Source organism: Athalia rosae, chromosome 2 (assembly GCF_917208135.1).
Source record: "Athalia rosae chromosome 2, iyAthRosa1.1, whole genome shotgun sequence".
NCBI classification, from domain to species: Eukaryota; Metazoa; Arthropoda; class Insecta; order Hymenoptera; family Athaliidae; genus Athalia; species Athalia rosae.
In genome coordinates, this window is record NC_064027.1 from 29,507,503 (window position 1) to 29,519,858 (window position 12,356).

At 37.2% G+C, this 12,356-nt stretch overlaps 4 protein-coding genes, 1 long non-coding RNA gene and 1 other non-coding gene across 8 annotated transcripts; 2 read left to right on the top strand and 4 right to left on the bottom strand.

Moving 5' to 3' along the window:
* Positions 1 to 79: 79 nt before the first annotated feature.
* Positions 80 to 2,828, bottom strand: LOC105692544 (chromatin assembly factor 1 p55 subunit). The gene is made up of 4 exons (XM_012411828.3): positions 2,666 to 2,828; positions 1,435 to 2,191; positions 986 to 1,313; positions 80 to 896 (listed from the first exon to the last, which is right to left on the bottom strand). The coding sequence occupies exons 1-4, from the start codon at positions 2,682 to 2,684 to the stop codon at positions 717 to 719; spliced, it is 1,284 nt and encodes a 427-aa protein (XP_012267251.1). The 5' UTR covers positions 2,685 to 2,828; the 3' UTR covers positions 80 to 716.
* Positions 2,829 to 3,015: 187 nt separating this feature from the next.
* On the bottom strand, positions 3,016 to 6,672 carry LOC105692500 (DNA repair and recombination protein RAD54-like). The gene is made up of 11 exons (XM_012411728.3): positions 6,540 to 6,672; positions 6,131 to 6,316; positions 5,859 to 6,049; positions 5,574 to 5,776; positions 5,296 to 5,479; positions 4,943 to 5,201; positions 4,618 to 4,879; positions 4,367 to 4,532; positions 3,896 to 4,301; positions 3,664 to 3,827; positions 3,016 to 3,584 (listed from the first exon to the last, which is right to left on the bottom strand). The coding sequence occupies exons 1-11, from the start codon at positions 6,540 to 6,542 to the stop codon at positions 3,359 to 3,361; spliced, it is 2,250 nt and encodes a 749-aa protein (XP_012267151.1). The 5' UTR covers positions 6,543 to 6,672; the 3' UTR covers positions 3,016 to 3,358.
* LOC125499817 lies at positions 3,462 to 6,756 on the top strand. Its single transcript, XR_007276806.1, has 4 exons — positions 3,462 to 3,845; positions 3,922 to 4,150; positions 5,873 to 6,000; positions 6,211 to 6,756. It is a non-coding gene; the product is annotated as an uncharacterized LOC125499817 (long non-coding RNA).
* Positions 6,757 to 6,806: 50 nt separating this feature from the next.
* On the bottom strand, positions 6,807 to 10,561 carry LOC105692505 (tRNA-dihydrouridine(20a/20b) synthase [NAD(P)+]-like). 3 transcript variants are annotated; one of them, XM_020856128.2, is made up of 4 exons: positions 8,888 to 10,561; positions 8,050 to 8,691; positions 7,771 to 7,968; positions 6,807 to 7,669 (listed from the first exon to the last, which is right to left on the bottom strand). In XM_020856128.2, exons 2-4 carry the CDS (start codon positions 8,124 to 8,126, stop codon positions 6,892 to 6,894), a joined length of 1,053 nt encoding a protein of 350 aa, XP_020711787.2. In that variant the 5' UTR covers positions 8,127 to 8,691; positions 8,888 to 10,561; the 3' UTR covers positions 6,807 to 6,891. The 3 variants fall into 3 exon arrangements, with proteins under 3 accessions (XP_020711787.2, XP_012267157.2, XP_012267159.2); XM_012411734.3 differs by having other exon boundaries at positions 8,861 to 9,002; XM_012411736.3 differs by having other exon boundaries at positions 8,064 to 8,691; positions 8,861 to 8,997.
* Trnan-guu lies at positions 8,215 to 8,288 on the bottom strand. The gene has a single exon. It is a non-coding gene; the product is annotated as a tRNA-Asn (tRNA).
* On the top strand, positions 8,873 to 12,030 carry LOC105692499 (high mobility group protein HMG-I/HMG-Y). Its single transcript, XM_012411726.3, has 3 exons — positions 8,873 to 9,015; positions 10,835 to 11,068; positions 11,186 to 12,030. The coding sequence occupies exons 2-3, from the start codon at positions 10,868 to 10,870 to the stop codon at positions 11,312 to 11,314; spliced, it is 330 nt and encodes a 109-aa protein (XP_012267149.1). The 5' UTR covers positions 8,873 to 9,015; positions 10,835 to 10,867; the 3' UTR covers positions 11,315 to 12,030.
* The last annotated feature ends 326 nt before the right edge of the window (positions 12,031 to 12,356 follow it).

The window sequence follows — 12,356 nt, forward strand, 5'->3', positions numbered from 1 at the left end:
TGAATTTAATTTCTCACAAATGTGTCGACGACATGAACAATTTTTGACACGCATAATACGACGCAGATAACATCGATCGTAAGTTTTTAATCGTTTATTCAAATAATCAGTTTAAAAAAAAAACATATTTTCACTCATGGAAAATTAAGAACTAATTTCACTGATTACTATATGAAAATATTTTTAATAACGCTACCAGTTTGACCCATTGAACAGAAAATTTTTGTAAACATCACGACCCTAACTAGTCTTGCATTAATATTTTCACTTCGTTTTGAATCAATGATAACGATCTAAATTCCATGAAAACACTCAATCTCGTTCTATTTATCATTGGATTCTATACCGTTCAAGCCAACAAGGAAACAAAACTAATAGACGATGATTTTTATTGCTATAAACTTCAAAAGCCCAAGGGGTCAAATGGTCGACTTAAAAATGAAAGATAACGGAGTAAATATAGACGTGGAATAAAATGGTCTGTAACGCAGATACCTATAATTAGCATTTTTTACCTCAAGCTTTTTTCTTGTACTTTTTTTGTTTTGGAAATCTCGAGACCAATGACGTGGAAGTTAACATTAACAACGATAAGCACGTTACGCAGTGCAACTCGATACGTGATAAATGAAATGAAATGATGATAATTAACCATAATTCGGTATCATAGAAATATTAGGTAAAAACCTTATGGTAATAAATTACTTGCAACAAAATTATGATGCTCCGCCTTCAAGTTCACTTGCTGGCGTATCAGGCTCTTCGTCATTGTAGATATTTTCCGCCATCTGCCAAACTTGCATTATATTGTCTTCAGAAACTGAACAGATCACCCACGGCTCATTAGGGTTCCATGAAAAATCACTTATTTTAGCCGTGTGTCCGCCATGAATGAACTGCCATGGAAAAAGAAGTTTTTGGGTCAATGTCAGAGTTAAAAGGACTGAAATTCAAATTCTATCCAATTTGTGAGAATGAAAATTACCAGTAACTCTGGAGGACCATCCTCTGCGTCCTCAGTAGACTGTTCCTCGCCAATTTTACTGAGATCCCAGACATGCAGACGTCGATCAGTACCGCTGCTTGCCAAAATTGTTTCATTATGCGGAGACCATTGTACTTGGAAAATTTCGTCCTTGTGAGACTCGAACGAGTGAAGCTTCAACTTCAAATTTCTCAAATCCCATAAAGCTACAGTTTTGTCAGCACTTCCAGTTGCTAGGATAAATTCGGAATAGGGATTGAAACTTAGGCAATTTACTTCCGCTGTGTGAGCATCAACGGTATGACTTGGTTTGCTTGTATTATTACACCTGTTGGAAAAATAGAGTCATATTAGATTAGCGTATCAGATTCTAATGTGCTCAAGAGGTTAAAAAATATTCGAAAAATACTCTGATTTACTGAATTATAAATTGATGTCACATCAATTACCTTGTATCCCAAATCATAAGTTTTTGGTCGTCTGCAACAGATCCAAAAAGAGACTCATGGAGCAAGTGCCAGGCCACATCTTCGACTACAGCTGTGTGACCAGTAAAAATTGTTTTGGCATCAATTACTCTGTGTTCTTTAGGTGTAGCGTTAATATCCCACAAACATATAGTGTGGTCATCCGATGCGCTCAATAAGTAACCATTCAGATTGGGGTTCCAAGATAAACCGTAACCTTCTTTTTGGTGACCTCGTAACCTGAGGTCAGGATGGCATTCTCCATTTGGATCAGGTTTACTGGGATGTTTGGTATAATCAAAAACTAATACATCGCTGGATGGTGTCTTAGTAGCAATGACGCAAGGATTTTGAGGCATATATCGCGCTCTGTTAACTTCTCCTTCATGGTTGATTTTTATTTCAATTTCAATCTTGCCACTAACAGAACCAAAGCCTCCAAATTCTCCTTTTTCATTGTCATAATGCGAAGCATCAAACTGTGCATCTTCGTTAGGCAGCTGTACACTGGCAATTAAAAGATGGTTCTGTTCATCCGAGGTATGGGTACCGAGAATGAGACGATGCACTGAATAGTCTTTGCCTTCAGGTCTGGTCACGTCAGGTAACCATTGAGCTGTGAGCGATGGCCATTCCAATGCATGGGTCATCACTAGGTCATACAAAAATGGTGTGTTCTTCTTCCATATCTTGTACTCTTCGTTGATGACACGTTCCTCGACTGCATCGTCAAAAGTTTCTAAAAAATAGGAATTTTATTGCTATACATTAACGGAATATTTGTGCTTCCAAAATTCGAAATTGAGAAAGAAGCTTATAAATGTGCTTAATAGTTCTGTTTTGATTTTGGTTAAAGGTATAGCAATACTCCTCGTATAACCTGTTGTGAAATATTACAAAAGAATAACAGAAAAAATGCCTGGTGATGTAGAGTGCACAACGCGCGTTCAGCGCTATTTCAAAATGCGATCGTTTACGAATTTGGGTGAAAGGAACGCGCGGTTTATCCGTTATCGAAGATGCAGAATCCACTCATAAGATAGAAATAATTTGAACACCAACATGCGTAAATCAGTTGGCACAAAGTGGATACAATGAAATATACATAAATCGGCATATTTGGAATGTGACACTTAAGAGTAGACAAAGTTTGATGCACATGAAGAACGTAATCGAATTGTATGTATTTCAAAGATTTCAATTGAACTCTTACCTCCGTCTTTGTCTCCCATTTTTGCGTTTTCTAAATGCAGAAAAACGGTGAGAATTTTAGGCTACCTCTAAACAGACTGCGCCCGCCAAAAAGACGCGAAAGCTCAGAAACCGGGCACCGTCAGAAGCCGAAGCACATACCGCGTTCAAGAAAGATATTGAACTCGCTTTGAAAATGCTCACCTCACTAACCTCACCTCAGCTAAGTAGATGAAATAACGGAAACTGCGCACAGCGGACAAAAAGACGTACTTGAAACGCAGGCATTGGGAGAACGCTTGCGCCGTAAAAACTGAAGGAGTGAATTCAAATGGTGATGGATATACGTGGAGAAAAATAATATTCTTTAGAAAATAATGATTCAACTTTATTCATTCAACATTAACATTAGGGCTCGTCAAAGTCCAAGTTTTAATGTAAGTGAATGTCGCGTATAAATACTCAACTCAAATAATTGTAAAAAAATATTAATCCATTAACATCTGGCTGTACATAGTTTAACTCTTGGTCATTTCCTCCTCTTTATCAAGATATGAAGCACATCGCGGTGTTTGTAGATCGAATAGTTGAAACCAACAACTTATTGTATAACCAACTATGATTATTTTCAGGAAATATATTAACCGTCTTGGACATATTTGTGTCAAGAATTTTCAAAATTGGTACAAAATACTGGTGCACAGTGGTTTATCCCTCAATCGTTTTTATCAGAGATTAGAGGAATCTCTGCTTTTATCTGCTCATGTGATCGATGATGGAATACGAAAGAAATACCGCTAGACCAACACTGTCGGAGCGGTATATCTGGCAAGTGACGAGAATTGTGAGCATGTCTCCAATCTGACAAGTCGGAGTTGCAATCTGTGCCTTCTGGTGGACCCCGAATTTCGACTCCATTCACACATCTCTTGCATTTGAATCTGCAAAAGTAAAAAATGAAGATATTAACAGGAGTTGAACGAAATATGATCAAGGCAGCTGTTGGAGAATATGCATTACTTGGAATGAGTGTCGGAGATAGTGTTTTCTTCTAAAGTGAACAAATCCCGCAAATCGCTCAATGTGAAATGTCTGGCAACGTCATCTTCCTGATCGACAACTGTAGAACTCAATGCCTTTTTATGGGCTTGCCTCTGGAAGATTTTTTCCTCTATGGTACCAGTCTGGAAATTTGAAAATTAGTAAGTCAACATTCTTCAAGAATTTGGACTGTAATTTTTTCAACACTCACGCAAAGTAATCGATAAATGAAACAAGGTTTCTTCTGGCCATCCCTCCAAACTCGTGCCATAGCCTGATCGTCGTTGGCGGGATTCCAATCAGGATCAAACATAACCAGTCGATTCGCACCGATCAAATTGAGACCACATCCACCAGCTTTTGAACTCAGCATAAAGATAAAGTCCCCGCTGTTTGGATCATTAAAACTATCTACCACTTTTGATCGCTTCTTTATAGTCATTGTTCCATCCAGTCTAACATAACGGTAGGTGCGTTTTCTACAGAGTTTCTCAAAAAGATCTAATGTCTGTGTATAATTTGATACTAGCACAACCTTGTCCGTAGTTGACGATTTTACAAGAGCCAGTAAACAGTCGAGTACCATTAATTTACCCGATAGTTCGGGCCGCACGTCTCTGAAAAAATAACATGACACAACGTCAAACGTCACATCCCAATGAACTGACTGCCGAGAACTTACTTCGTGTTATAATTTGGGGGTAAAAGCTCAGCAGCATTTTCGAATCCCTCAGACTTTTCCATTATTTTTTCGTATACTAAATCGGGATGATTGCATAGTTTCTTCAAGAGTGTGATTGCGGATAATGCTGAGAGGCTGCCCTTTTTACCACTACCAGGTTCATCACCTGAACACAGACATTGACACACATGATTAGCGAATTATCAAAGAAGATTGTTTGCATAAACACAGTGAAATTCTAATGAGCTGACCTTGCATTGATTTGCGAATGCTGTCACTCTTGATGAAATTCTGGTATAACTTGGTTTGTAGCGAATTTAATTTGACACAGATAACTAGTTCGTGTTTGACTGGTAAATACTTGGATAGCAAAGCACTTGTTCGCCTAATCAAGCATTTGTTAACCATAGTCACCAGTTCGTTAAGACATTCTTGGGCCTTTGCACGCTCTGAGTCAGTTGCACCGGCATCCTGACCTCTGAGAATCGGGATTTCGAATTTCCGCCGAAACTCCTAATGTGACATAAATTTTTTGCTGAAGATTCTTGAGTAAATAAAATAGTGATTAAGTCTTACCTGTGCAGTTCCGAGAAGTCCTTGATTTACGAAATGTACTAGTGAGAAATATTCAAGAAGATCATTTTGAATGGGTGTTCCACTAAGTAAAACGCGCCTTTTGGCTTTCAAGCCCATCAATGCCTGATACGTTTGATTCTCACTGTTTTTGAGACGATGTCCTTCATCGCATAAAACCAAACCAACTTCATCTTGATGCAATACATGGGAATGCAAGCGAAAAGTTTCGTAACTAATTATCAGAATTGGGTTTGCGCACCTGTATACGTAAAGTAAGAGTTAATGTTGTAAGAAATGATACTTGTAAGAACAACCAATGTTTTCAATAACAATAGAAAATCTGACAAACATACCTACGTCCATAGGTCTTCATAAATCCTTTCAATTTGTTATCGATGTCTAATTTACTTCCCCCATCAATAGCTAAAGGATTTACTCGTTTACCAAGCCACTTGTGTATCTCATTATACCAATTTTTGACAAGAGAACTAGGTGCAACAATCACTGCTTTTTCGATTAGCGGCTTTGCTTCAGGTCCTTCAGGTCAAAAATAAAATAATTATACCTGGCAAAATTTTATTGGATAGGATGTTACTAATTTTTACTGATTTGTATGTATAACGATAGTTACCTTGCTTTAAAAGAGTCCATAGCAAGGTAATACATTGTAGAGTTTTACCAAGACCCATTTCATCAGCCATTATACATCCATAAGCATTTTCTATGCGTTTTCCTGTGACACACTCGTACATAAATCTAACACCTTCCCTTTGATGAGGACGTAATATATCACATAGTACTGGATCTACTACTACATGAACCAGTTGTTTAGAGCTGAATGAAAAAATGATATCTCATTACTGCATCAAAAGACAAAAACTTCAGTCAATTCTTGAGAAAAATAGAAAATTCATACGTATCCAATTTCAGCTTGTCATGTTCAGACAGTTCGGGAGGTGTATAAACTACTAAAGCATTAGCTTCATCAGGGTCATGAAGTGCACATCGTGGTCCTGCCATATGCATACCCAAACTTCGGCCCGAAAGTCTATATCCAGGTATGGGAATCTTGAACGGTTTGCTCAACAACTTCTTTATTCTTTCTTCCTGTGCATAAGAACAATGATTCAATTGAAGAGGTTCTTTGCTCTATCAGCTATAGTGAAGATATTTATGATCGAGATATACATGTTCTGATAATAATTCAGGCGTTGATGGGATTGCCATTTGCATGAGTGGCTTCCGTGATATTACAATTTCTTTTTCAGTTCTTTTTCTCTTGCTCTCTCTCTGAGGTAAAGCAGGACCACCCAATTGAATGGGAGAAATTTCCCCGGGTCGTTTGCCCCGTTGGCTGGGGGCTGCTGATCGCATCTGGAATAGACCGCAATATGATTGATAATGGATCTTATTCAACCAAGAAAAAAAAGATTACTGTCATCTGTAAATAAGTGAAACAGTATTTTCATTGAATGATTAACATCACAGAGAGTGACGCAAACAAAGAACCCAGGTTAGATTTCCTGATGCTTATTTCATCAAACGCCAAAATTATGAGCAATTTCAATTGTCGGATCTAAATTATCGTATGGTTTACCATTTTGATGAATTCTTGTGTATGATTAGTACATTGTATGATTCTTGTGAACAGTGTCAACAAGTATAAACAATCGCAAACTTGACAGCAAATGTAGTTATATTGAAATTTTATGAATTGGCGGGACGGCAAGTCACACGTGCACGCGTTTTCGTCCAATCACGAAACTAACGGCGCGCACGTCATCCAATAAAGATTGAAATTTCAATCACCAGAATTTTGACTAATTGTAAAAGGAATAATTACACAGTCGTCGCAGTCGTTGACCAGGGTATACTTTTGAACTTCTTTATTACCCAATACATCTCGGACATTGAATATTTGTACAAAATTCGGAAACTGGAGTTATTCGCTATACCTCTATGAAGATATTCTCCATAAAATCTTCAAAGGCTTCATCGCTGCAATTCTTCAATACTTCTTTAAAATATTTACCTGGCCTAATATCATAATAGCATTCGATCAACTCACTGCACTTATTGTCAACTCTTGGTTTTATACCATAATAATTATCTATAAATTCAAGAACGGATTCCTTAGTCTGTAGGTTATTAAAATAGCATCTATCTTTCTTCGGAAGTATTTTCTCAAGCATGAATACTAAATGGTGATGCATACACAAAAAATGAGTAGGAATGCTGGCTGTAATGTCCAACCAATCTTGAATGCAAGTCAATGGAGTCTTTGAATAACCAGCAAAGAGGGCTGGGTTAGTTAACAGTCCGTTAGCAGACATAACACCTTGGCAATTGAAATTTTCATGCAAATTTTTGGCGTCTTTTAATTGCTTAACATCTCCATTAGCAATCAATGGCATCTTAATTGAGTCTCTGACAATTCTCAATCCCTCCAAGTCGATAGGTTCGTTTCGCATCTGTGGAGTTCTTGCGTGAACAGTGATGAAGGATAAACCTGCTTTCTCCAACATCTGACACAGTTCAATCGTCTTGCGAATATCTTTTAATAACCGTATTTTCACAGATACAGTAAAAGGTGGTGGTATTCGATTTCGAACCTGCAGTACCAAGTCCCTGACTAGCTCTGGTTTACCCAATAAATCGACACCATAGCCGCTTTTCATTGCCCAACGCTGTGGGCATCCACAATTCAAATCCACGCCACCGGCATATCTGTTAACAAATAGAGTGAACTACAACATAAAATAATAATGACACACTTCAGACAAAGATTGGATCAGGCAATTTTCTATCTTAGTTATGCACTGCCTTACGGTACAACCATTTCAGCTGCTCCTACAAAATCATCAACAGTTTTTGCAGCGAACTGAACAACAAGTGGCACATCATTTTTGTTTGTTGAAAATTCATTATCACGAGCCTCTGCAGACTGTACGAAAGAATCCGCCAATATCATTGGGGTAAAGCATAAATCGCAGTCATATCGTCGAACCAAAGTTCTGAACTGCAATCTGTGAAGAAAAAATAATATTGGAGAATAAATTGAGGTTAAATTGCTTGAGCTGTTTTGAATCAAATCCAATTTCACGAACTTGCTATATCTAACCATTGGAGCACAGATTTTAGTTAACTGTGGTTGTTGGAGTATTTCCAGAATGTCCGTTGCCATTTTTCAGTCAAAAAAACGCTGTGCTTTCCTGTCCAAATGTTGACACGAAGTTTCCTAAAGATTCAAAAAACGAAATGCAAAAATAAATCGCCCCCGGGTGGGCTCGAACCACCAACCTTTCGGTTAACAGCCGAACGCGCTAGCCAATTGCGCCACGGAGGCACAACGACAGTGATGCGATTCTAGGTTTACTAATTTTAATAAATACTAAATTATATTTCCTATACATAGAACCGGTGATAAAATTCAGCCTCCAGCCGAACATCAAAATAATTCAATTAAATGCCCGAATCATCAAGACTGAGTCTAGATTTTGAAATCATAACGATTCTAAAATAAACTCCAATAATAAAATCAACGGACGAAATATGACCGTTAAGAATTTTTCATCCCATAAATCATGTCTCGAAATTCCCCTAAATAATATTCGGGTAATTCATTATTCATTAAAAAATATATATATATATATATTTAGGGGTAACAGAGCTAAGCAGCAAATCGATCCGAGGAGGTCGGTGCGTTGTTGCAATGATGGCGGGTGTATAAACGGTCGCAATCCAGAAACCTAATAACGAAAATATATAATATAATAAATTTTGTAATAAAGAACCTTTCACTTAGAAAATATTGATCCAATTTTTGTGACCCGTTTAATGTGGTTAGGGCAACAAATTAGCTCGTGATAATTTCAACGAATATTTCTATTGGAGGTAATTTTTTGGCGGGAAGTATACCAAGCAACGGAGAACCTAGCGGCGCACCTCGCAGTCATTCTCTTCTCTTGGTACGCGAACGTCACGGAGCTAAAGCGTTCCCGGTTCCCAACAACTGCGTTCTCTCGTAATTCCCGTCCCGCGCGCAGGCCTTTGTCTCGCAACGAAAATCCGAGGTGAGTCCAGTCTACGTTTTCCCTACAAATATTTTATTATTAGTCTGGTAAATTTATAATCTAAAGCTAAAAATCGCAGTTAATTATTAGTTTATTCACTCTATTTTACCACCATTTTATTTTGTAGATGTATAACTTACTAACAGAGATATTAATTCATACGTTAAATATACTATATTCACCAAACGCATACGGGTGATGCCATTTGTAGCTATGGCGTCTTTCGGTTGTCTGGAGCCTTCGTTCAATTATTTTACTACCGAATATCTTAAATATTTAATTAACCTGATACCCAATTCAATTTTTACCTGCAAATTATCACTCGATTAAAATTTACAGATGAAGTTCTCTATTTTTTAAATACTCTACAATTCTCGTATACATTCATAATCTTGATATACCAAATCTACACATCGCATTAAACCAAAGTAGGTTTTGAAAATGGCGGGCGCGGAATTTTCATAAAATTAAAACATGTTTCGTTTCGGACGGTTTATTTATCTATTCTGTGTTTTTTTCCGTCATAAGTTTTCATCTGGTCTATTTTCTAATATTTTTTATTTCTACGCATTGGGTAAATAAACGGCGCGCGAAATCGGCGGGACTTGAATACATTTTTCTTCCCAAGATCTGGATACTTCCCTTCCTTCGGGAATTTAGTATGTATACATTTGTCCTAGCTTTTCCTCGGAAGATGCGCGCGCTTCGAAAAATGTATTTTCCTAGGATACATGGGCTAGGTATGTGTAGAACCTCCGAAAATCGATAGATACCTTAGCTGACAGATAATTAGTATGTAATTTACCGGAAGAAGTCGTTGGTTCCTCATTAATTATCAGCGATTAAATTCAATCCGCCATCATCACCGGCTGATTCTACAAGAAGCGATGGAAAAGTTTTGTCTTCAGTTTCCACTTGTTTTTTGTCATGTTCACGGCTTTTTCGTGAAATTATACATGTGTATTCTTTTTTTAAAATCATTACTTTTGAAATGTGATTACTGCAACGCATACATTTGATTAATGAAATTCATCCTGTTGAGTGGGTGCAATATTTTTGTCGTACATGACGTCATATCAAATGTATTTCATTATTGTTTATACACGCGAGTTATGAGAGACGCCGACACCGACGCTTTCCCTCCCGATTCCCGAATCCCGATCGTAGCGCCCTGATGCCCAGTTTCGGCAGTCAGCCCTCATCATCATAGAAACTGGGAAGGCGGCGTCGTTTTATGAAATACGTAAACAATCCCTTCATGTGGTATCATCACAATCGGCAGAGTAAATTTTGCTTTCATTGGGCGTTGAAAGAGCTATATCTCGGATTATTTAATCTTTCGATAAAATAGAATAAAGACGCGGCTTTACTAGGTGCGAAAACAACAAATTAATCTCCACTTGATAATTACATGCCACTACTACGACAATGTAGCCATTCTACTGTTTTCTGTTTTTTATTATTGTATGAAACGACGATAGCGATTTTACGGAGAGTACAGCAAGCTTTTATCGATAGAGTCGGTAAATTTGATTACCAATTAATTTACTAAAGTAATGATTTTGATTATCAGATGCCTACACGCCCGAATGACGATGAGAATCACATTGCATTGAAGTCGTGTTAACCCACTTTTTATTCTCAATAGTGCATAATTCAGCTTATATCTACATTTTTTCTGCTCCATAACATATTATTGATTACTTTCAATCGATGATTATGCCAATGTTACTACTTCTAATAAAAAATACTGGGTATGGCGCATGCAATTTGTTTGCTATCCACGTGATGTGTAATTGACTTTCTTGTTTATTTTCAGATCGTTAACGTCCAATTTACAAAACCAATAAATATGTCAGACGACGGTTCACCGGTTGTGGAAGATAAAAAAAAGCGTGGTCGTCCCTCGAAAAGCCCTGTTAAAGAAGCAAAAAGAAGGGGAAGACCTCCAGCAGAAAAAAACAATGTCGTAGCAAAGTCTGACGATGAAGACGACACCCCAGCACCAGTCAAAAGGGGTAGAGGGCGTCCAAAGGGAACGAATAAGAAGAAGGTTGGCCTTAGCTTGAACAATGAACCTCATTCGTTTGTTTAAAGTTCCCATATTTGACAGCAAGTAACTCCCAAATGAATTTTGGTATTTAATTCTCTTTTTATTTTCGATTTTCAGGGAAGCGCAGTCAAAGTTGCGGCTCCACCATCTGGCCGTCCACGTGGGAGACCAAAGAAGGTAGAAGAAAAACCGGAAAGTACCGGAGAAGAAGAAGATGAACAGGAAGAGGAAGAAGAAGAGAATTGAAGTAGCTGAGTCTCCCTAGCTTTGATTCATTCTCAGCCCCCAACAAGAATCCTCGTTCCTTTAACTCCTAAGTTTTTATATTCCATAATCCTCGAAAGCATAGGCTCAGGCTCAGTGACTCCAAAATTCATACTATTCCGACACTTATTAAGAAAATATAGAAAGGAAAAACGAAGAAAAAATAAACAAAGTTAACTAAAAGATAAAAATGAAAGAAAATTAAAAAGTGAGTAAAACTAACGGAAAAGTTGTTTGATAAGCGAAGCGTTCGAAGAACAATACTTGTATAAACCGTATGTATCGTATTTTTTAGTATTTAGACGCGTTTTGATTTAGAACTAATTATTATTAAACAAAGTGAACAAACTTTCAAGGCTATAAGAATCTAAGCCCGAGTTAATCTACTGTAATTCCCAATCTCATTTTTAAAAGGTGATTTTTAGTATCAAGAATACAGTTTAAAATTACATTACATACCTTGTGGCACTCTTCTATACATATATTATTACTCATTCTCTAAGTAAAACGGAAAAAACGCTCGGCTCCGAAATAAGAAATACTTCCGATATGACTCGATATTGTAAGCCCTGTTGTAATACTTTCAATGTGTAAAATGTAGAAAGTATTACGTCAATGTAAAACGATAAATTCTTATTTCAGAACAAACATATTGTGTGAATGTCAAATTTGTATTAAATAAACTCTAATTAAAACAATCAGACGGCAATTTCATTTTTCAGTGTTAAAAAAACTGCGGAAACAAAGATTTCGTATAGTACGAGATCCCGAATTTTTCCGGAAACTCAATTTATTTTTAGTGTTTCGGAAAATATGAATCGGTATCAATTATGGAGAACATTGATTAGTTTCCAGGGAAATTATGTTGTACCGAATTTTACCTGTCGAATCATTTTCAACTAAACATGGTTCTTCTAGTTCCCTGCGTGGCTGGTTCTAAAAATATTCCGAATGATTTTATGTGAGGAAAATCCACAATGATTAGGCGTTCATGCAAGGCTGTTACACAAAAATTACAACTATA

What these genes read in the sequence shown, in the direction of transcription:
- LOC105692544 (XM_012411828.3), bottom strand. An exon ending in CTTATGATTTGGGATACAAG is followed by an intron (nt 1,314 to 1,434) that starts GTAATTGATGTG and finishes TTTTTCCAACAG; the next exon opens with GTGTAATAATACAAGCAAAC. An exon ending in ATGGTCCTCCAGAGTTACTG is followed by an intron (nt 897 to 985) that starts GTAATTTTCATT and finishes TTTCCATGGCAG; the next exon opens with TTCATTCATGGCGGACACAC.
- LOC105692500 (XM_012411728.3), bottom strand. An exon ending in GACAAGCTGAAATTGGATAC is followed by an intron (nt 5,777 to 5,858) that starts GTATGAATTTTC and finishes TTTTTCATTCAG; the next exon opens with CTCTAAACAACTGGTTCATG. An exon ending in CCCCCAAATTATAACACGAA is followed by an intron (nt 4,302 to 4,366) that starts GTAAGTTCTCGG and finishes TTATTTTTTCAG; the next exon opens with AGACGTGCGGCCCGAACTAT.
- LOC105692505 (XM_020856128.2), bottom strand. Translation starts at nt 8,126, where the DNA reads ATGGCAACGGACATTCTGGAAATACTCCAACAACCACAGTTAACTAAA. An exon ending in CCAATGGTTAGATATAGCAA is followed by an intron (nt 7,969 to 8,049) that starts GTTCGTGAAATT and finishes TTTTCTTCACAG; the next exon opens with ATTGCAGTTCAGAACTTTGG. An exon ending in GCAGCTGAAATGGTTGTACC is followed by an intron (nt 7,670 to 7,770) that starts GTAAGGCAGTGC and finishes ATTTGTTAACAG; the next exon opens with ATATGCCGGTGGCGTGGATT.
- LOC105692499 (XM_012411726.3), top strand. Translation starts at nt 10,868, where the DNA reads ATGTCAGACGACGGTTCACCGGTTGTGGAAGATAAAAAAAAGCGTGGT. An exon ending in AGGGAACGAATAAGAAGAAG is followed by an intron (nt 11,069 to 11,185) that starts GTTGGCCTTAGC and finishes TTCGATTTTCAG; the next exon opens with GGAAGCGCAGTCAAAGTTGC.